The following is a 22,104-nucleotide window of genomic DNA, read 5'->3' as shown; positions in this document are numbered from 1 at the left end:
CCTCACAGCCTCCGCAGTCTCCTGCGCGGGGAGGCGGGGGGCTGGCCTGGCGCACCGGGTCTTCCAGCCGTGGCAGGGCTGGGCTCAAGGGGTGTGTGTGTGTGTGTGTGTGTGTGTGTGTGTGTGTGCAGGGCTGGGCTCAAGGGGTGTGTGTGTGTGTGTGTGTGTGCAGGGCTGGGCTCAAGGGGTGTGTGTGTGTGTGTGTGTGTGTGTGTGTGTGTGTGTGTGTGTGTGTGTGTGTGTGTGTGTGTGAGAGCAGGAGTAGATCACAACAGCTGCCTTCCCTGAGTAAGGGCCCGGGGCCACATTCTGTGCACAGACCTGGGCCAGAGCCACCTGCGGCCCCCGGGCAGCCACTAGCAGACACAGGGTTACTGGGACATTAAAGGATTTCTTCTCTTACTACAAAAGTGCCCATGACACAAAGAAAAGTACCGTATAGAAAAGACAGCAAACATAAAATGAAAAAAAAAAAGGATGACACTTTGCTACAAGATGTGAACATATGGAAATAGAAAAGGTTAACATCTTACATTAGCTCTCAAACGGAAGAGATTAATTTCTGCATCTCACGAATATTTGACAGAACCTTAAAGATGAGTGGAAGGAGGGGTCTGGAATCTGGAGACCCACGCTAACCAAACGCTGTGGCCTTGGCTAGGTCCTCTCAGCTCACCTGAAAAAAGGATGAGGATGGGTGGGACTCAGTTTAAGAGACACTGATGCCCACTGCGTCTTGGCAATACGTACGAAGGTCTGCTGTGGGCATCAGGGCGTCCACACGGACATGGGTCAGGACGTCAGATGCGAACGCTTGGACCAGCAACAGCAGCTGTGAGCCTCTGCTAAGTGTGCGCCGTGTCCCAGGTGTCCTACGGGCGTCGCCAGGAGGGCGGCTTGGAGATGCAGACACCCCGGACCCTGAACCAGAGCCAGCGCTTCACAGAGGCCCCAGGGCTGCAGGAAGCACACTGAAGGCGGAGAAGCTTTTCTTGGGGTGTGTTCACCCATTCAGCTGTCACAAGGACCCTGGGAGGTAGTTTCTATACCATCTCCCCATTTTATAGGGGTGGCAGGTGAGGCAGCTTACCCAAGGTCCCACCACGAGTTAAGGGCGAAGCCAGGCCTCGGATCAGACTTATTATTACCCTAGAGCCCGTGTTAACGTCCACAACACAACGATGTGTCTCAAACTTGAACACCATACACACACCATACACCCTCCCCACCCCTTCTGAAGGAAAAACACTCCTTAGCCCCTCCTAGTATCTAATTATAAATATGTACAGACAAAACTGTGAATAAACTCCTTATGCTTTTCTTTCTTACAGAACTTTAAACAAAAACAAATGTGCAAATTAAACACAAAACTTTGTAACTCATACATTTCAAATGCAGAGCATGTTAATTAGTAAGGGGTGACTGCTCAGCTGACAGGCACCGGGTCCTGGGGCTCCTTCAAGTTCAAAATCCCCAGCAGCCAGGCAAGGGCTGGGCGGAGCGCCACTGTTATCTCCTGGAATCACCGCCAGGCCCTGCGGGGACAGAGCCCTTATCACCACCGGCCTGCCCTCGGCCCTAACTGCTCCTCCTATCTGAGCGTCACACTTCCCAGCCGCTGTGCTGCTGGGAGCTGAAACCACTGGCCCCACTGGCCATTCAGAACGGCGAGAGGAGCTTAGTGGTTTTAAGATCATCATTAAAATGCAAGAGCAAAAACACGTCTGTGGAGAACTTACAGGTCACAGGGCAGCAGTTTCAGACCCTCTAAGCTCTGAGCTGTTTTCCCTCTCGGGGACCCTGGGGGTAAGAAGCTAATTGTGTAGGTCATTCTTGAAGGGAATCAGCTTCTACAGTCTCGTTGGGATAACTGTTAAATTACTAGTTTGGGGTTTTTTTAAAGTACGGGTAAAAGGGTAAAAATGATTTCCAAGCCGTCTTCGGTCCTCCTCTCTTATAAACAATAACCATCATCCCAGAGCAGCCCATTGGTTGAAAGATATGCCAAGAAGTAACAGCTTCTGGGCAGAAATTTCACTGCTTTTTAAATAAAACCACGGTAAGGACAAAGACAACAAGGAAAGGCGACACTTTAAAACAACCACTACTCACTCCCAGGTTGATTAATTACCATGATCATCACTTCAGATGACTCACTGGCTACGGCTGAATGACTGCTGTGTTTCACCGCCTTTGTCCCACACACACTCACCTGTGCAAACATACTTCTCCGTACATCTTTACAGCCCCGCCCTGTCATCCAGGCTCCTGTCTGGTGCTGGTTTGGGGCATGTGCATGCACGTGTGTGCTTTACATTTAAAAGTTTAGTGGTTTCAAGAAGTTCTCAACGTCTTTCTCTGCACTTAGACAACTAAACCCTCTGCCACTGAAAACCGCGGCACACGGAAGGCAGTTTCTGTGGATCTCACGATGAAGCACATGACCGATTAGCGGCTCTTTCCTCCTGGGTGAAGCGATTCAGTGTGTGACAAGAGGACAACGGACTTGACTTCTCGCCCACTGCTCGATCCAACCCACCTCTGTGAGCTCACCTTATCCCTCCCAATTGGAAGGGGCATCGCCGTGTAGAGGTTCTTCCTTCCATCAAACACTGGCTTCCGGTCCCCAAAGATCTGTGCTTTAAAGTGCTGAACCATGTGCTCCACTATTTCCCTGAAACGAGACAGAATTCGAGCAAAACATCAATCAAATCAGCGAAATGGCACACGAGGACAACATTCTTCCGACACTGGTTTTTAAGCAGTTTTATAAGCCCCGTGGCTCCTTTTAATAACGTGCCTTTCAACTTCCTTCTGTAAGAAATCAAACTAGAACCTTCCATGGGCTTACGCTCCCTCATTTAGTGACTCAAGCATGGGAGAACCCCCTCCCCGCCCAGCACTGTGCACGCTGCATCCACGGAAGACTAGCTGCCACGTGTGACGTGCACACAGAGCGCCCCCCACCCCACCGACACCGCGGGCTGGCTCGGCCGGGGCCTCGGGCTCCTGTGGTTCGCGGTACAGCTCGCCCTGGGTACTGCTGCCCTTTCAGTCGGGGCTCCGGCACGAAGACCCCGAACGTGCAGTGGAGGTTTGCTACTGTAAGCGACGAAGATTCTGGGGCTGTCTGCTCCTCGGGCGTGAACGGGAGCGGCAGGAACCCGGCGAGCACGAAGCAGCTGTTCCGCTGTGGGGCTCCAAGGACCGAGCAGAGCCGTGGCCCTACCTCGCCCCGTTTTGCCCATCTGTCCACGGCTCAGCAGAGAAACACACCGCGACGACCAGGGCCAGGGCCAGCTCAGCTCTCCTGCGGGCCCCGAGGCCCAGGGAAGCGCCAGGCCCACCAACCACCCTCTCTGCACTTCTCTGCTCCGAGGGAGCCCCACCTGGAACATCTCTGTCAGCATGTCACGTCAACTCACCCGACTCTGATAAAGTACAGATAGGAAAAGCTGTGATGCCTGCCTGGTCCCCAAAGGTCCTCGTAAGGGAAACATGCAAAGGATTGATAGCAAACGGACTGTTAGAGGCTCAAAATCTCAGCCATTATCAGGAAACAGCAGCTCATGGGATGTGGTAAAGAGGGAGATGGATTCTGACAGCAGGGAAAGGGGAGGTGGGCAGAGGAGGGGGAGGCACATCTGAGCTCAGCCTTGTTGCCGTAAGGGTATTTCTCTGGGACACAGCCTTGGTCATCTTTCAGGGCGCAAGAACCAGAAATTCATTCCATTCTTTTCCTTGAATGAGAAAAGCGGGCCTAAGAAGGGTTTGCTTATTCAAACTGGCTTTGCCCAGCTGAATTTCAACTGTGCTGGTTGCAGGAGGTGGGTCTCTGGGGATCCAGCCAATCCTGCCCCAAACGCCCACTGCTTGGGGAGTCCCTGGGACAGACGGAGCCTCTGCTTTGCTGGCTTCACCAAGAAGGCACCAGGCCTCTGATACCAACCGGGAGATCACAGCCCTAGCAGGTATAAAGCCTCAAGGACAGCTAGTGCAGCTCTGACCTCCAACCCCGCCGCCCCTGACCAGTAGCCAGGGTGCAATCTCACCTGCTGCTTCACACACTACTCTGGGCCACCTTCCTCCACGCTGTCTCCAGACCACTCCTCCCCAAGCTTCAAAGACCCCATCTTCTTGGTCAAGACTTCACGGTCAACTCAAGGTCCAGATGGCTCCACTGGGGAGTCCCACCCACATTCAAAGAACAAATCAGCTAACTGAACTCAAATTTATCATAAACAGAATTAAGAGGGCACATGCCCCAGCTTATTTTATGAGGCTAGAAAAACTGTTATCTCAAAACACAACAAGGTGATCATGGGACAATCTCACTTATAAACACAGATGCAGAACAAAATAAGAGAAAGCCCCACCCTCCACTGCTCCTCTCTCCCGCAAGATTGGAGTAGATCAGCCAAACCAACGTGGTCCTTCCTAAAGGGACCAGTAAAGTACATTACAATGAGAAATGGACTTCCCCACAGTTAAGTGTGTAGGTAATAAGGGATAGGGGACAACTAGTTCCAAGTGGCATATACAACTCTTTTATTTGGGAGTTGGAAACACCATAAGAAAAACAACCAACTGATATACCATATTCATGGACAGGAATATTCAATTCTGCAAACAAATTCATTCCTTCAATCCCAATGAAAATCCAGAGGGGTTAATTTTTATCTGATGGGATTTAATAAACTAATTCTAAAATGTATTTGGAAATAACAAAGGATAAAGGCTGGTAAGCACACTCTTGAAAAGGTACCTGGTGGACGTAAAAGCTACCATGACAGAGACAGCGTGGTGCTGGAGGAACAGACAAGCAGAACTCAGGAAAGAATCGAGGGCCCAGAAAAAGACCCACGGACATACAGACGTTCCATTTATGACAGAAGGAGGAGAAGAGAGAGGACAGAGAATACTTCTCAATACCTTGTGCTGAGGCAACTAGGTATCTAGTGTTCAAAGCAATAAATGGAGACCACGCGACACAAAACGTTTATCTACACTAACACTTACTGCTCTCAGCTGAATTCAACTGTTGGCATGATGACTCCACTTACACACCAAACTATGGGTGGGAGTCACGTCTTACCTAGGAACATCCAGCACCTGGCAGTTTGGCACACCAGGGGCTCAGTAAATATTTGTTCAAACAAGGAGGCTGTTCAGTCATTACCTCTGGAGTCACCCTGATGGACTACGAAGCAATCCTGCTTGGGTGACTAATGGTACACAACCCTGACCACCACATGGACCAAGAGAAAGCATCCTCATTACCCACACGATGTCCCCATGCCTCGATGGCCCACTTGATCACCTTGTATCATCTTTTGCAAAACATAAGTAGGGATCATACTGCTTAACTTTTATGACCTGATAGCAACTAATTCTAAAATGTGAAGGTCCCTTCTCTCTATCAGCCCAGACTGACTCCCAGAGGCTGGCCAGTGCCTTCCTGTCCTTCTCTCTCTGTTTTAACTGTGGTAAAATACAGATAACATAAAATTTGTCATCAGTCATTTTTACATGTACAGTTCAGGGGCATCAAGTACATCCACATTGTTGCACAATCATTACCACCATCCATGCCCAGAACTACTTATTCCCCAAGAGAAGCTCCGTTCCCATTAAACAGTAACTCTCCCCACCCCCACACCCCTTTCCAGGCCCAAGGACTTTTTGGGACCAGATTCTCCCCAGCGATGCTGAGAGATGTCTGAGCAGAACCACCTGGGCACATGTCATTCCTCAAGTCCCTGTGTTTAGTTCTTTCTTCATATCAAGTTTGACCACTGGAAAGCAAAGTTCCTGTACTACATCAGTTTGGCTCCCTGGACAAACACCTTTATTGAACCTAATTCTCAAGCTATGATCCTGACCTCACTCAAAAGGCAACAGCCCCCAGATACAATCTGTACACATTCTAGAGACTCATTACGTGCTCAGTATCTTACAGAATGATCCACATATTAAAACGTAGAGTGAAGATGACAATGGCAAACGTGTTGGCACCTACTCTCTGCCAGGCTGCACATGGAACAACTCATTCAGTCCTCACAGTAACCTAGGAGGTCAACACCACCTCCATTTTACACACAAGGACACAGAGGCACAAGCCACACACTGGAGAGTGTCAGTGGCCAGATGTGAAACTGCCTCGTGGTTAACAGGACATGTCTGCTAATCCAGAGAGGCTGAAATGCTCCCTGGCAGCTTGTTTGCCTTGTTACCAAAATTCTGAGAAGTTTCCTCTTTTAAAAAAATGCATTCTTGTAATTTAAAAAACCCCAACAGACAAAAGTCCAAGACCAAATGACTTCACAGATGAATTCTACCAAACATTTAAAGAAAAGTTAAACCTATTCTTCTCAAACTATTCCAGAAAATTGAAGAGGAAGGAGTGCTTTCCGAACTCATCTGATGAGGCCAGCATCACCATGATAACAAAACCAAAGACATCACAAAAAAACAGAAAATTATAGGCTGATATCTGATAAACATAGATGCAAAAATCCTCAACAAAATGTAAGAAAATCAAATTCAGTAATACATTAGAAAGATCATACACCATAAAGTGGGATTTGTATCAGAGATGCACGCATGTTTCGATATCTGCAAATCAATCAATGTGATATACCATATTAATGAACTGAAGAATAAAAATCATCATTACCTCAATAAATGCAGAAAAAGCGTTTGATAAAATTCAACATCTATTTATGATTAAAAACTCTCAACAAAGTGGGTATAGAGGAAACATACCTCAACATGACAAAGGCCATAATATGACAAACGGCCAACATCACACTCAATGGTGAACAGCTGAAAGCATTTCCTCTGAGAAGAGAAACAAGAAGACAAGGATGTCCACTCTCTGCTACTTTGATACAACATAGTCTTATCTGATTGCCACAGCAATCAGATAAGAAAAAGAAATAAAAGGAATGCAAATTGGAAAGGAAGAAGTAAAACTGTCACTGTTTGCAGATGACATGACACTATATATAGAAAATCTTAATGACGCCACCAAAAACCTATTAGAACTAATACATGAATTAGGTAAAGGGGCAGGATACAAAATTAATATACAGAAATCTATTGCATTTCTATACACTAATAACGAACTATCACAAAGAGAAATTAAGGAAACAATCCCATCAAAAAGAGTAAAATACCTAGGAATAAATCTTACCAAGGAGGTAAAAGACCTGTACTCAGAAAACTATAAGACACTGATGAAAGAAACTGAAGACAACACAAACAGGTGGAAAGACACATTCATGGATTGGAAGAATTAATATTGTTAAAATGACCATACTACCCAAGGCACTCTACAGATTCAGTGCAGTCCCTATTAAAAAACCAATGGCATTTTTCAGAGAACTAGAATAAATAACTCTAAAATTTATATGAAAATGCAAAAGACCCCAAACAGTCAAACAGTCAAAACAATCTTAAGAACAAAGCTGGAGGTATCATGCGCCCTGATTTCTAACTATACTACAAAGCTACAGTAATCAAAACAGTATGGTACTGGCACAAAAACAGACACACAGATCAGTGGAACAGAATACAGTCCAGAAATAAACCCAACTTACATGATCAATTAATCTATGACAAGGGAGGCAAGAATATACAGTGGGGAAAAGACAGCCTCTTCAATAAACGGTGTTAGGAAAACTGGACAGCTACATGTAAAATAATCAAACTGGACTACTTTTTTTTTTTACAAGAATACACTCAAAATGGATTAAAAACTTATATTTAAGACCTGAAACCATAAAACTCCCAGAAGAAAACATAGGCAGTATGCTCTTTGACATCATCTTAGCAGTATTTTTTTGGATCTGTCTCCTTAAGCAAGGGAAACAAAAGCAAAAATAAACAAATGGGACTACTTTCAACTAAAAAACTTTTCACAGCAAAGGAAATTATCAACAAAATGAAAAGGCCACCTACTGAATAGGAGAAGATATTTGCAAACAATATATCTGATAAGGGGTTAACATCCAAAATATACAAAGAACTCATATAACTCAACATCAAAAAACCAAACAACCTGATTAAAAATAGGCAGAGGACCTGAGTAGACATTTTTCCAAAGAAGGTATACAGACGGCCAGACACATGAATAGATGCTCAACATCACTAATCATCAGGGAAATGCAAAACAAAACAATGAGATGTGGAAAAAAAGGGAACCCTTGTGCCCTGCTGAGGGGAATGTAAATTGGTGCAGCCACTATGGAAAACAGTATGGAGGTTCCTCAAAAAGTTAAAAACTACCATACAATCTAACAATTCCACTTCTGGATATTTTTCTGAAGAAAACAAAAACACTAATTAGAGAAACAATATAAAAAATACATGCACCCCTATGTTAATGGCGGCATTATTTACAATAGCCAAGATATGGAAGCAAACTAAGTGTTAAGTGTCCACTAATAGATGAATGGATAAAGATGTAGTGTGTGTGTGTGTGTGTGTGTGTGTGTGTGTATACACACACACACACACACACACACACACACACACATACATACATTGGAGTATTACTCAACCATAAGAATGAACAAAATCTTGCCATTTTCAACAACATGGATGGACCTAGAAGGTATTATGCTAAGTGAAAGAAGTCAGACAAAGACAAATACTGTATGATTTCACTTAACAAGCGAAAAAACATAACAAAACAGAAAGAGACTCATAGACATAGAGAACAAACAGGCGGTTGCAGGGGGGATGAGTGAAATAGGTGAGGGAGATTGAGAGGTATACAAATTTCCAGTTATAAAATAAATAAATCACTAAACATTTTTTAATGTATTCTTTTGGTAATTTCTAATTACACAGATTTTTTCATTAATACATTCTCACTGTAAATTTCAAACACGGATAATGCTCCAAGTCCGCCTAGACCACCTCTTTACTTCAATTCTCTTCTCAGAAGCAACCTTATTATTTTTAAACCTATGCACTTATAAATACATAGGTACATAAAAAAAATACAGTGTATTATTTTTTTAAACACACATGGTTCTGGAGCTTGCTGTTTTCCCAGGATGTGTGTTTAACACCTTTCCTTGTCACTATATACAAAGTGGCATCAAGTCTAGAAATAGAAATGTTATTGTATCATGCACTGTAATGTAATATTAACAAACCACACAGTTGTCTATGTTTCCAGACGTGGTATTCATACTGTGAAACTCCATTTCATTGCTGTCCATCGTTTCATAGTACTCCACAGTATGTTTACTTAACCATCCCCATTGGTTGACACAGAAATGACTGCTTTTCTCTCTCGCTTTTTGCCATCACAATATTAGACATCCTTGTACATATCTCTCTTTGGGATAAACACTTAGAAGTAGAACTGGTGGGTCAAAGGTATATGGGGTATCATTTTTATTTACATATATACACAAAACCACCTTCTGAAAAGCCTGGACCGATGTACATTTCCTCCAGCGGCCAGCGCCCGTAAGCAGCAGGCTGCAAGTGACACAGTCATGCTGCCCTGCCCCGCTCTTCCCAAGCACAGCGTGAGCACTTGTGCAGTGCTCTCCTAGGGCCACTTGACAGAGCGCAGGAGGAACAACAGGGAAAGTGCAGACAAAAGGTGAGGAGCACACCTTCTTCCTTCCAGTAGCCCATCCCGCGCTTCCGAGCACGACACCGCTAATTCTGACCCATTGGCAAGATTTCCTAGCGCTGGCCGTTTAAGGCCCGCACAGCCTAGACCAGCTCTGGGCACTGGCTGTTGTGTGTGACCAACTGCAGCCACGATGATACTGGAGGCATCCTGAGAAGAGGGACCTTGCCTTATACTGAACCCGTCCCACAGAAGCCACTCAGAATGGCGATCGAGACTAAGGGCACACCGGGCCGGGATTCACAATGACTCATCAGAACGTGTGCAGATGGCATTTTTCTCTCAGTCTTGCACGAAGCCTCAGGGTTGAATTTATTAAATATCTACCATGTGCCCTGCACAAAGTTTGGGAAACTCAGAATTAAGACACTGCTTTAACAGAGGCTGCAGTGTGGAAGCAGATGGGGTGTCGAGGACTGTCTGGACAGCGTCAGTGCCAGGGGACAGTCTGCAGCAGGAGCTGCCTGCTCCTCCACCTCCCCTTCCACGCTGGGTCCCCTCTTCCAGCGCCGCCCTGATACTGTCAGTCGCTGCTCTGACTCTCTCTTCCCAACTAGGGGCAGGAACCATGCCTACCTTGTCCCCCACCGTACGCCCGCCGGCACAGCGCCTACCACACAGCGGAGGTTTCGTAAATGTCGGCCAGTTGGTAGCATGGTTGCCGAGAGGGACTTAGTCAAGGTTTTAGCACGTGGGTTTTGCTAGCACAAAAACTTTACTTCCAACATTCTTCTAAGCTACTATGAATGATTACAATTTTGAGATTGGACCTTAGGCCAAAGTCCATCAGAATTAATAGTAAAATGAAGAACCCTGAAGGTTCACACATTTAACTACGCAGCAACTCTCAGGCTGGCTCAAAACCCAGGGGAGCAGCATGGCATGCCAGTATGTGGGCTGGCCTTGCCACAAAATGCAGCTCAACACCCTTAAATATTTAAGGGCTGTTGTTTTTCTTTATATGATGTCCAGCTTGGTGTTGGCTAACCTTGGTTTTCTTTCTAGAAATATGGAAATTTAGTTAAAGTGGGATGAAGTCTTTTCCCATGAATGTGTCTGCTTACCTCATTACGGCTTAGGCTTCTCGCTCTATTTCCCTCTCTCAAACAATTCCTTTGCCTACCTATGCTACTTTACTTTCTTGGAAAGGTTTAAATATAGTATAAAATTAGCCTGGCACTTTAGGTAACTTCAAGATAACTTACTCTTCTGGCTGCCTTTCATGCCCCCCCCCCACCTTTTAATATACATACCCTTGCAGATTTTGTAACAACCAAATAAAATTCTAGCAATCAATTGAAAAAAAAATGCAGCTCAAGACCCATCTTTGCTGCTTTCTGTTTCACGAGGCAATTTCTAAACACTGGGTAACTCTAGAACCTTGCAGTCGTAACTACAACAGGACCGTGGGGATACGGTCAGGTAAAAACATCGCTTTTTAGTCACCATCCGCCTTCTTCTGTTGCCAGATGACAAAGCCTTAGTCATGCCTATTTTCATACAAGAAAGCTTCTTGTACACTGTGGTCGATGGCATAATAAGAGCCCACTGCCACCATGCCAATCAAAAGCCCAGAAAATGTGCTTTTTCATGCCTTCATTCCAGCTCTAAGAGTATATCCAAATCAGATTCTCACAGGATTTTGTCCCAAGGAAACTCAAAATCAAACAAGCCCATTCATTGAGCGTCTCAGAGCATATAAGGCATATTAAAAGATCTCAGAAGACCTTTAGTAAATAAAGCTGTTTCAACCAGTTGTGCCCAAAGTTTTGGTTCACAAACACATTTTTTAGTAAGCACATATTTAAAGGACCTCATATAACTGTCAAGTATTGTTCCTTTGGAGACATGTCTTTTGGGGATAAATACTCAGAAGTAGAATTGGTGGGTCAAAGGGTATATACTATTTTTATTTTAACATATATACCAAGCCACCTTCTAAAAAGTCTGGACCATTGTATATTGGCCACACTGAGTGAATCCAACTGTTTAGTTTTACAAATAAGGGAAATGAACCCCCAAACATTCTTTCTCATACAAAGATTGTGATTAGGAAAAAATTTACAGCAAAGAGCACTTCATAGGGCACCAGCACAAACTGGGTGACCAATCTGACTTATTATCAAACTGCAACTCAGAATTCTGTTTCTGACCATGACAAAGGAAGTAGACTTCTCCTCCTGCCCTAAAAAAACTAAAGAAACTAGAGAAAACCCGAGAGCTGTTTTTGACATTGGAAAACAGGCAGCTTAGGACTGTGACCACCGAGGGAAGGAGAACAGACATTCACTCCACTGAGAACACTTTCCAAATCACAAAATGGGGAAGGTGCGTGAGAGAGCAGCAGTCTTGCTGTGCTGCAGAGACGGGGGCAGGAGAGGTAGGAATTTGTGGGGGAGGGTACCAGAGAAGATAGCAAAAGCCAGACTCCCTCAACGTGACATACATAATGTTCAACAGACAAAAAATTCACTATGCATGTGAATAAGCAAGGGAAGGTGACATGTAATCTAAGGGAAAACCTGCCAATAGAAACAGACCCTGAAATGACCCATCTGCTGTAATTAGCAGACACGGGCTGCTATCATAAATATGCTATTACTATAAATACATTCAAAGTCATCAAGAAAAAAGATGGCAGCTATGAATGAACAGATGAGAAATCTCAGCAGAAATGTAAACTATGAAAAAGAACCAAATGCAAATTCTAGAAAAAGTACAATACATAAATGAAAAAAAATTTTGGATGGTTACCACAGAATATTGGATATTACCAAAAAAAGGTTGGCCGGGGGGCGGGGGGGGAGATAAAGTGATCTTAAAGAGAGATCAATAAAGATTACCCAAACTGAGAAAAGAGGGAGAACAATTTTTTTTTAAAATCACAATCACAAGACAATATCAAATGGTCTAACATACACATAACTGCAATCCTGGAAGTAGAGGAGGGAATGGGACAGGAAAAAAATTTAAAGAAATGACTGCCAGTATGTCACCCAAATAACATGAAAGATATAAACATTAAGGATCCCAAGAAGGAAAAATACAAAGAAAACCCCACCTAGGCATATCATAGTCAAACTGCTGAAAAGCAAAATTAACTAGAAAGTATTTGAAAGAAAAAAGACAGATATGGGAGAACTACAAACAACAACAACAACAAACAGATTTCATCAGAAACAATGAGGATTAAAAGACGATGTAATAACATCTTTAAGGTGCTAGGGAAAAAACTGTCAATTTAAAATTCTACATCCAGCAAAAATCTTTCAAAAATGAGGAGAAAATAAACATATTTGCAGATTTTTAAAAATGGTGGGAGAATTCATCACTGGCAGGTTTGTACAATGAGAAAGGATAAAAGATATTCTTCAGGCTGAGGGGGAAATGATGCCAGGTATAAACACTGATCAACAGAAAGAAATAAAGAGAACGAGATATGGTTAATATGTGGGTAAACAGACTATTTTCTTTTCTTAATTTCTTTAAAATAACAACATTGTACCATGGGGTTTATAACATATGTAGGAGTAAAACACATGACAACAGTAGCAAAAGGAATTATACTAAAACTATAATTGTTCAAAAAAAAAATTGACAAGTGTTTTTGTAACCTTCAGGAAGTCAAATGTTTCTTAGAACACACAATATAATAACCACTTTCAGGGACTTCCCTGGTGGCACAGTGGTTAAGAATCCGCCTGCCAACGCAGGGGATACAGGTTCGAGCCCTGGTCTGGGAAGATCCCACGTGCAGTGGAGCAACTAAGCCCGCGTGCCACAAATACTGAGCCTGCGATCTAGAGCCCGTGAGCCATAACTCCTGAAGCCCACGTGCCACAACTACCCGAAGCCCGCGTGCCTACAGCCCGTGCTCCGAAACAAGAGAAGCCACCGCAATGAGAAGCCCGCGCACAGCAAGTAAGAGTAGGCCCCTCTCGCCGCAACTAGAAAAAGCCCACACACAGCAACAAAGACCCAATGCAGCCAAAAATAAATAAACAAACAAACAAATTAAAAAGGAGAAAGTCAAACAACTCATTGGGAAAAAAAAAAGGAAATAATGCATGAAAAGGTGCTCAACTCATTAGTTATCAAGAAATTAAAATTAAACCACAATAAGAAACCATTACACACTCACCGAAATAGCAAAAATCAAAAAGACTAACCACACCAAGTGCTGACAAGGATGTGGAGCAGCGGGAACTCTCGCTGCCAATGGGAGCGTGAGACGGTACAGGCACGTTGGAAAACTACTTGGCAGTATCTCATACAGCTAAACCTACTCTACCCTTTGATCCACTCCCAGGTATTTATCTAAGAGAATTGAAAACGCGTGTTCACAAAAGACTTGAACAAGCAGTTCACAGCAGCTTCATTCATAACAGCAAAGTCCAGAGCGCCTAAGCACCTAATGAGAGGATGAGTAAATGAACCATGAAATAACTGTATCGTAACACATTCCTCTGCAACAAAAATGAGAAGCTATTAACACACACAATGGTACAGGTCAAGCTCAAAAACATGCTGAGAGAAGCAGGATGAAGGGGCAGCTCTCAGCTCTCGTGGACCGTGGGCCGTGCGACTCCATTTACACAGGCGGGAAATGAGCCTCCAGGGACGGATCCCAGCACTGCTGGTGGGGGGCGGGGGCACTGGCAACTTTTGGGGGCGATGGGCGTGGCTAAACATTCGTCAAAACTCACCGAGCGGCACACTTACAATGCGTATTTCTTTGTATCTCAATACAAGAACACTTAAAAAAAAAAAAAAAAGCAACAGAAGCTTCCTGGGGGGGAAAGGTCAGAAGGATCTGCTGAGAATCAAAGGGTTGATTCGTTTTAAAATAAAGGACAAAACAGAATACCTGTTAACTCTTCTTGGGCATTTCTCTGGCTTGATATCCAACTCATAATGATAGATGTCAATTTTTGGAATGTCCATTTCAAAGAAGTTGGCCTGTAACTTGATCGTTCTCCCGGAGGTCCCGAAGTCGGGTCTGGGTGGAGGCTTGAAGGCATACCCTTGGACGGGTGGCGGTGGCGGTGGAGGAGGGGCAAGCACTGGAAATGGCAAAGAGAACGCCTGTTACCCAGGGACCACGCTGAGAGGGGCCTGGCGCCTGCCCCGTGCACGCTGCCCTCCCCACCTCCCTGGACCCCGCCGGCACTGCCATTCCCTCCTTCCCCCCTGCTCCTCCTCCCCTTGAAACTCACCCCCCACCCCGCCCGGGGCCACCTCATCACAGAGCCTCCCCAGTGCCAGGCTCAAGGTCCCCCAGAGCGCGGCCCTCCTCGGCCACTCGGCCTCGACACTGCACCTCGCCCTCGACACTGCACCTTGCCCTCCTTGCTCAGACTCTTCCCTCCCTGGTTCCCCCTCGCTAGGCTTTTCTCCACCGGCCCTCTTCACTTCTTCTGACAGGCTCACAGTTCCAGCCCTGCACCCACAGTTCAAAGTCCTTCCCCCAGGCCTGCGCCTCCATCGATGAGGCTGCGGTCTACTCCACTGTCAAGACCCTTCCCACACACTATTCACGGCCAATTGCTCAACAATGCTCACCACATTACCCGCTTTTCTCTCTAACGCCTCTTTTCCTATCCATCTCTCTCCGCCTCAGCTCGGGTTCCCATTTCATCCTAGTGGGGGCTCGGCTTCCAGACCCCTCACCCACTTTCCACACATTCTGATCTCACCCCGGCCAGATACCTTGGTGGCGCCCCAGCACGCAGCCCCGATATTTAGGCACTCACGTCTCGGCCTTATCTTCTGCAGCTCTAAGGACCCTCCCCACCAAGGACCAGCCTCACACTTCAGAGCCCTGCACATGCCAGCTCCCGCCCAAGAATCCCGAAGAACCCATTCACTCCTGTAGCCCTCGTGTGTCCAGCTCACTTTGCTCGCGTTTCCAGCACGAGGCTGCCGCACCGTGTGCTGTCCTCACGCTTGGCCCTCCGCCTGGCGAGCTGGACCACGAGCAGCTTGCGGGTCAAGGTCTGCGGGAGCGCCTGACACTCAGGAGCCAGCCTATCCGTTCACACGTGGGAAAGCCCAAGCTCCCGCAGGCAAAGGAAGGTTGCCAAAGTCGCCCACCAAGTGTCCTCTGCCACGGACCACCGAAGTCACGAAGGAAGGTGTTTGCAACATCAAGAGTCAAGAACGCAGAGCCTCCCAACACCGACACTCACACCCAGACCTTGGCACTGCGCCCCTGAGAACCACGTCCTACACCACAGCCCCTCTTCCAGGGACTTCCGACGGCTGTGCTTGGGTCAACGAGGTACTCAACTACCCCTGCCATCTCTCTCCTGGAAGCCAAGACTCAACACCCCCTTCTCTGCAAAACGCCAAGATCACCTTTCCACAAAGGAGTCTCAACAGTAAGCCAATTCGTTACTTAAAAATGCTTTATGATACCTCTTTGGTTACCATACTTGCCATGCACACTTCTGTTCTCTTTCTTTGCGTATGAGAGATTAAAGATGGGGCAGTGTGATCGTCAGCAAACGAGACAAAGGCAAAGGGGTAAGACTCATACGGAATTAAAGGGACCAAGATCGCCATGACAGTGTCCCTCCTCCGTGACTCGTAAATCCATTAACTTAATCGAGGAGTGCTTTTCTCCCCCCCCATAGACCGTTAAAAAAAACAAAAACAAAACAAAACAAAAAAACGCTTCGTCCCAACTCGAATTTTCAGTAATTCCATTAATAAAATTCAAACTCGTTTTAGGAAAAAAACCAACGAAAAAAATTTCCGATTAACAGCGTACTTTTAATTTTCGCTCAAATATCTTTGTTTCAAAAAAGTTCTCATTTAAAAAAAAATTCCATGTACTGCAATCCCTACTGACACTCACTGGAAACAAAAGTACTCTACAAAAAATAATAGAAGCTGTTCTTACTGTATTTCTGACATAGAAAAACTCAGGGAGTCTTTGAATTACTTGTTTTATACTTTGGTTTCTTTCTATGAGAAAAGGTTATTTTTTAGGTTATAACCTTTTAGGTTATAACCTTTTAGGTTAATAACCTTTTAGAAAAGGTTATGAGACCTCTTCTATGAGAAAAGGTCTAAAGCTTATTAACCTCACGGAGCTAAGCCGTCTGGAGCCCTTCGCGTCTCTCTCCACTAGGCTGCCATGACTTCGTAGACGACACACTCACCGCCTTGCACAGCAGCCCATCCCTGCAGCAAGCACGCCCGGGTGCCCCTTACGTGCTGGGTAGAGCGCCAGAGACCAAAGATACAAGACTAAACAGGGTTCTCAAGCAGCTCACACATCACCTCCCAGGAGAGTGTCGGAGTGCAGGACATCCAGTGGATTAGGGTGTTTACTTCTCCAAAGTCAGCAGGTCACACGGGGTCCTCGCACTGAGGGTCCTGACCACGCCAAGGAGGGGACACCGCTTGCTCCCTGGGGACAGACGCAGATTCTCTGCACTCAGCACTGAGTGCCCACTGACACGAGGTCTCTGTCCTCAGATGGACTCCCACCCGGCAAGAGGAATCTTGTGAATGTAGAGTCAAGGTTAAACCTTTGTGTCCCAATAAATGTCCAGCCGCAGAGCCACAGAAATCCGGCCCCCAGGGCAACCTGAGGAACCGGAGCACGATCCACACTGAAGGGAGTCCCAGCTCACAAAGTGCTTTCCCAGTTTCCTTTCTTGCAGCTGATTTACAATATCATGTAAGTTTCACGTGTACAGCACAGTGATTCCGTTTTATACATACAGATATACATTATACATATACACACATATTTACACACATGTATATTCTTTTTCAGAATCTTTTCCCTTGTAGGTTATTATATAATACCGAGTATAGTTCCCTGTGCTATACAGTAGGCCCCTTCTGGTTCACGTTCCCTAATTGCGCCTCACAGCTACGGAGCAAAGGGGTCGCCTGTGAACCGTGAAGCTGGCCAAGGCCCAGAGAGCAACACAGCGGGCGTGCCCACTCCATCCCACTCCCCAGGCTGCCCCCGCCCCCGCCCGCCCCCGCCGGCCTTACCTACCTCTCAGCAAGGCAGGGTCAGGCCTGGGGCCCACCTCTCAGGCTGAGCCTACGCCTCCTATACCCCCAACACCCACCACTTGGACACGATAAGCCGCGGGAAACAAGGAGAACAGTTCACCAGTTTGCGTCACTAACCTGTATTAATAAAAGCAATGGGGGAAATGCAATGGTAAATTATTCATAAAATATATAATTTCATAAGATATTTCTTCCTTGCTTCTAGCTTTTAATAATGAAACTACTGACAGTTCATGGGGAGGCGTATGGAATATAAAGTCACAAGTTAAAGCCCTCTAAGCAGAGGGAACAGGGTGAGGACCTGTGTGTTTGTGTTTTTTTTAAATATAAATTTATTGATTGATTGATTTAGGTTGCACTGGGTCTTACTTGCTGCGCTCAGGCTTTCCCTAGTTGCGTTGAGCGGGGGCTACTCTTTGTTGTGGTGCATGGGCTTCTTTTGTTGCAGAGCACAGGCTATTGGCATGCGGGCTCAGTAGTTGTGGCACGCGGGCTCAGTAGTTGTGGCTCGCGGGCTCCAGAGCACAGGCTCAGAAGTTGTGGCACATGGGCTTAGTTGCTCCGCGGCATGTGGGACCTTCCTGGACCAGGGCTCGAACCTGTGTCCCCTGCATTGGCAGGCGGATTCTTAACCACTGCGCCACCAGGGAAGCCCAGGACCTGTGTTTCATACCTTCGGGAAGGAAACTCTCCCACCGAGGGACATGAAAACTGCGCCGGGCCTCAGTCCTGAGACACCTTGGATCTATTTTTCTGATGCGCAGGGAGTCCCAAGTGTAAACTGCCGAAACAAGCAGGAGGATCCACAAACAAAGCTCCACCCGCGCTGGGCAAGGGACGCGGGACACGGGGGGTTGGGAGGAGGTGTCAGCTCCTGGCCCCAAGGCCAAAAGGAGGGACGAATGGGCACACACGCGTGTGACACAGGGAACCGAAAATCCAGCCCAGTGTCACCTAGAGGTGAGCTCTCCAGGCGCTCCCCTCGCACGGCCCGCGGCCCTTCTCACTGCAGCAGGAATGGGGGCTGCCACGCACAGGTGCACCGGACGGGCGGGGCGTCGGAGGGAAAGGATGAGGAGGGGACATGGGGAGACCCCAGAGCACACGCTCCCTGGTTGACCTTCTTACCCTGGGCTCCCAGGAGCGGGTGCCACCAACATCTACAAACAAATGGAAGCCCAAGGAACAGCCCAACAGGAGGCAGCATCTGGGGAGGAGTTCACGGAGCTGGCGTTAAGCCAACCGCTGGCCGCCTGCTCAGCAGGGACCCAGCCCCAAGTGCCTACCTCCCCTTAAGATGCCACCTCACCTCCCTTGCTCCTGCCGTGCCGGCAGGCTGAGCGAGCAATCCCCCAGCTTCCAAGCTCTCTCACATCTCCTCCCCTCTTCACGGAGAAATTCAGGTCTGACCTGCCTGCGAACGCTGTCGGCAGACACCCCAGCCTCGCTCCTCCCAACCCCAGGCAGCACGCACAGCACATTTCCCACCCAGCAACTCATCAAACAGCTTTGTTTGGAATGGATCTCCCGCTGTTAGGCTTGCCTCGGCACGGGGCAAAACCTTTGGGATCGGGAGGGCAAACGCTTCTTTCTCGTCCAGCAACACTGGCTGTCACGGCGGGACAGGACTCGTCCACAGCAACCGCCAGCACAGCCCCAGCGCTTCAGTGACTCGGCCAGCAGCCCCTGTTCCTGACCAGAGTGCTGTGGGCAGACGTCCCCGAGCCTGAGAATCCAGCACAGCGTCAGGGACAAAGTAGGCACCGAGTGTTTGCCGAGTTGCTGCTGATCATCCAGCACGTGTGTTTAAAATTTCCATCTTCAGAGCCACAGCTCAATCAGTGAAAGGGAAACATGTAGTGAATGAGTAATCGACTTCCTGTATGAGTAACCGGGTCATAGAAACCAGAAAGCTTTCAAGAGATTCCACGGGAGGCGAGCCTGTCATCGCACTGAGCGTCCTGCAGAAACCCACCCCCAAGGTTTGGACTGTCGCTGGCCTGTCAGAGGAAGGTCCCAGAGCAGGGCTGTGAGACACCTGCCTTCACCATCTCTTGGCAGCCCCTCGCCAGAGCTGTTCGCTTGTCCCAGCCCTCCCCCTGAGCGAGGGGTGGAGGCACATGGACGCAAACCCACACAATCACCCCTCCTCTCTCCCACCCGGAACTGGGGACGCAGGTCACACACCCGAGGAGCCAAGGAGATACCCTGAGACTGCTGCCTATACGGACCAGCACTGGCAGGGCCCCAAGACACCAGGCAACCTCACAGTCAGCTAAGACCCCCTCCGAGAGAAGGAAGTTTGGCCTCCTTCCGAATGTGCCAGGTATCCAAGAGCTCGCGGCGGGGCCATTCTTCACTGACTAGATCGTGGGGCACTCCCTAAAGCAGCACCCGTGGGTAACTTCCACTCAAGGAAGCCGTCTTGTTTCCTTACCCATGATGGTAGACGTGGGCGACTGGGTGAATCTTTCCTATACTGTAGTCTTCTCTCTGATGATCAAAACACACCCTTATTACAGAAGATGTAGAAAAATACAAAGAAAATTTACATCATCTGTTATGCCAGAAGGTGACTAACAGGCAAAGCTAGGACTCAGACACAGGTCCTGTTGTCATCAGAGCATGTGAGGTTTGCCACCAAAGCGGAGCTGCCTCAAGTCCTTCTGAGAGAGTAGACAAGTTTAAATCAAACAAGGGACTCTCCTGGTGGTCCAGTGGTTAAGAATCCTGGTTGGCGAACTAAGATCCCACATGCCATGGAGCAGCTAAGCCCATGCGCTCTAGAGCCCACTCCCCTCAACTAGAGAGCCCACACGCCACAACTACTGAGCCCATGCACCACAGCTAGAGAGAAGCCCATGCGCTGCAACAAAGAGCCTGCGTGCCGCAACTAAGACCCCACGCAGCCAAATAAGATAAATATTTTTTAAAAATACACTCGGGGGACTTCCCTGGTGGTGCAGTGGTTAAGAATCCGCCTGCCAATGCAGCAGACACAGGTTCCAGCCCTGGTCCAGGAAGATCCCACATGCCGCAGAGCAACTAAGCCCGTGCGCCACAACTACTGAGCCCACGTGCCGCAACTACTGAGCCTGTGCGCTCTGGAGCCCGTGTGCCACAACTAGAGAGAAGCCCGTGCACCGCAACTAGAGAAGCTGCACGCTACAACGAAGGATCCCACATGCCGCAACTAAGACCTGACCCAGACAAATAAATAAATATTTAAAAACAGACAAACAAAATTAATAAGAGAGATGCACTAACAGTGCATAATAATCTAGCCTCACCAAGTTCATTCAATTAGCATTTCAGAGCATAATCATAGCTGCCACTTACTGAGGTCTGTGTACCAGACAAGCAGAAAACACAGGGCTCTCTTGTCACGTGACAGCGGTCACAGATGCCACAATGTACGTTTAAAACCTGAAGCTCCTTCAAAATCATGATATTTATTAGACCTGCTGCTGGACCTTGTTATTAAAGGTGGTAAAGGACCCATTTGTTACTCTGTCACCCTTTTGGCTTGGTATTTCGATAACTATTTCAATACAACCAGTTTTCTTTGTCATCCTACGTATTTTGTTCTTTGCCTTAAAAAACATTATTCTGGAAAGGGATCCATCCACAAGCGTCACCAGAATGACAAAGAGGTTCACGACTGCACACTTTTGGGAACCACCTGCTCTAAGGGAACAGGGAGGCCTCGTCTCTAAGCAGGGAGGAGGGCGGTTCGGCTGCTGGTAACGTCACAAAGCCTCCGTGGTCTCCTGTGGTCTCCTGGCGGTGTGGAGGGTGGGCAGGTCTGACGTCCCGCCCCCAGGAGCAGCCCCGCAGACAGCGCCACGCCCTGCAGGCCAGCAGGGGCTCCGTCTCCATGGCTGCCCTGCGATCGCCCGCCCCTGACGTGACGTGCGCTCACGATTTACCGGCTGCCATGACAACAGGATCGCCAGGCTTCTGCGCATCACACGGCCGCCTACCACGCGGCTGAGCTGGGAATCAGAAATCAGATATCTTGATGAGGCCTGACAGCAGCGCCCCAGGGCCCACGGCTCTGCCGCTGTCCACCTAGGGCCATGGCAGCGGATCCTGGGAAGAAGCAAGGCAAAACTCCCTGATAACCAGCGTGGAAATCAAGCTGTCCCGGGGCGAGCAAGGGGACAAGCATCATTGTTCAGAGAAGCTCTTCATTTCTGCTGTTTCCTAAGTACTTAGGCACACGGAACCGAACTTTCAAAAACCTGCAAACCACATTAGGTCAGGCACCGGGATCTGGAATCGGCTTGGCCTCCGCCCCGCCCCTGACCCTTCACCCCAGCTCTCACGGCAGCTCTGCTGTTACAAGCACAGACGCCAAGGTCCGGGTGCCAGCTTATACCATCAGGCCGAGAACGGCATTCCTG

At 47.5% G+C, this 22,104-nt stretch overlaps 1 protein-coding gene across 8 annotated transcripts in view; it reads right to left on the bottom strand.

The window, feature by feature from the left end:
- AGO2 (argonaute RISC catalytic component 2) overlaps positions 1 to 22,104 on the bottom strand; it is a 108,047-nt gene that overhangs the window by 42,405 nt on the left and 43,538 nt on the right. For all 8 annotated transcript variants that reach the window (XM_082364639.1, XM_082364638.1, XM_082364640.1 and 5 more), the window contains 2 exons: positions 14,526 to 14,721; positions 2,554 to 2,674 (listed from right to left, as the gene is read on the bottom strand). In XM_082364639.1, coding sequence (XP_082220765.1) covers positions 2,554 to 2,674; positions 14,526 to 14,721 — 317 coding nt within the window. The remainder of the gene's footprint in view (positions 1 to 2,553; positions 2,675 to 14,525; positions 14,722 to 22,104) is intronic.

The sequence above is a fragment of the Balaenoptera borealis genome (genome assembly GCF_965194805.1).
Source record: "Balaenoptera borealis genome assembly, chromosome: 17".
Classification (NCBI taxonomy): Eukaryota; Metazoa; Chordata; class Mammalia; order Artiodactyla; family Balaenopteridae; genus Balaenoptera; species Balaenoptera borealis.
Note: the sequence above shows the minus strand (reverse complement) of the source record. Positions and strands in the feature narration are given on the sequence as shown.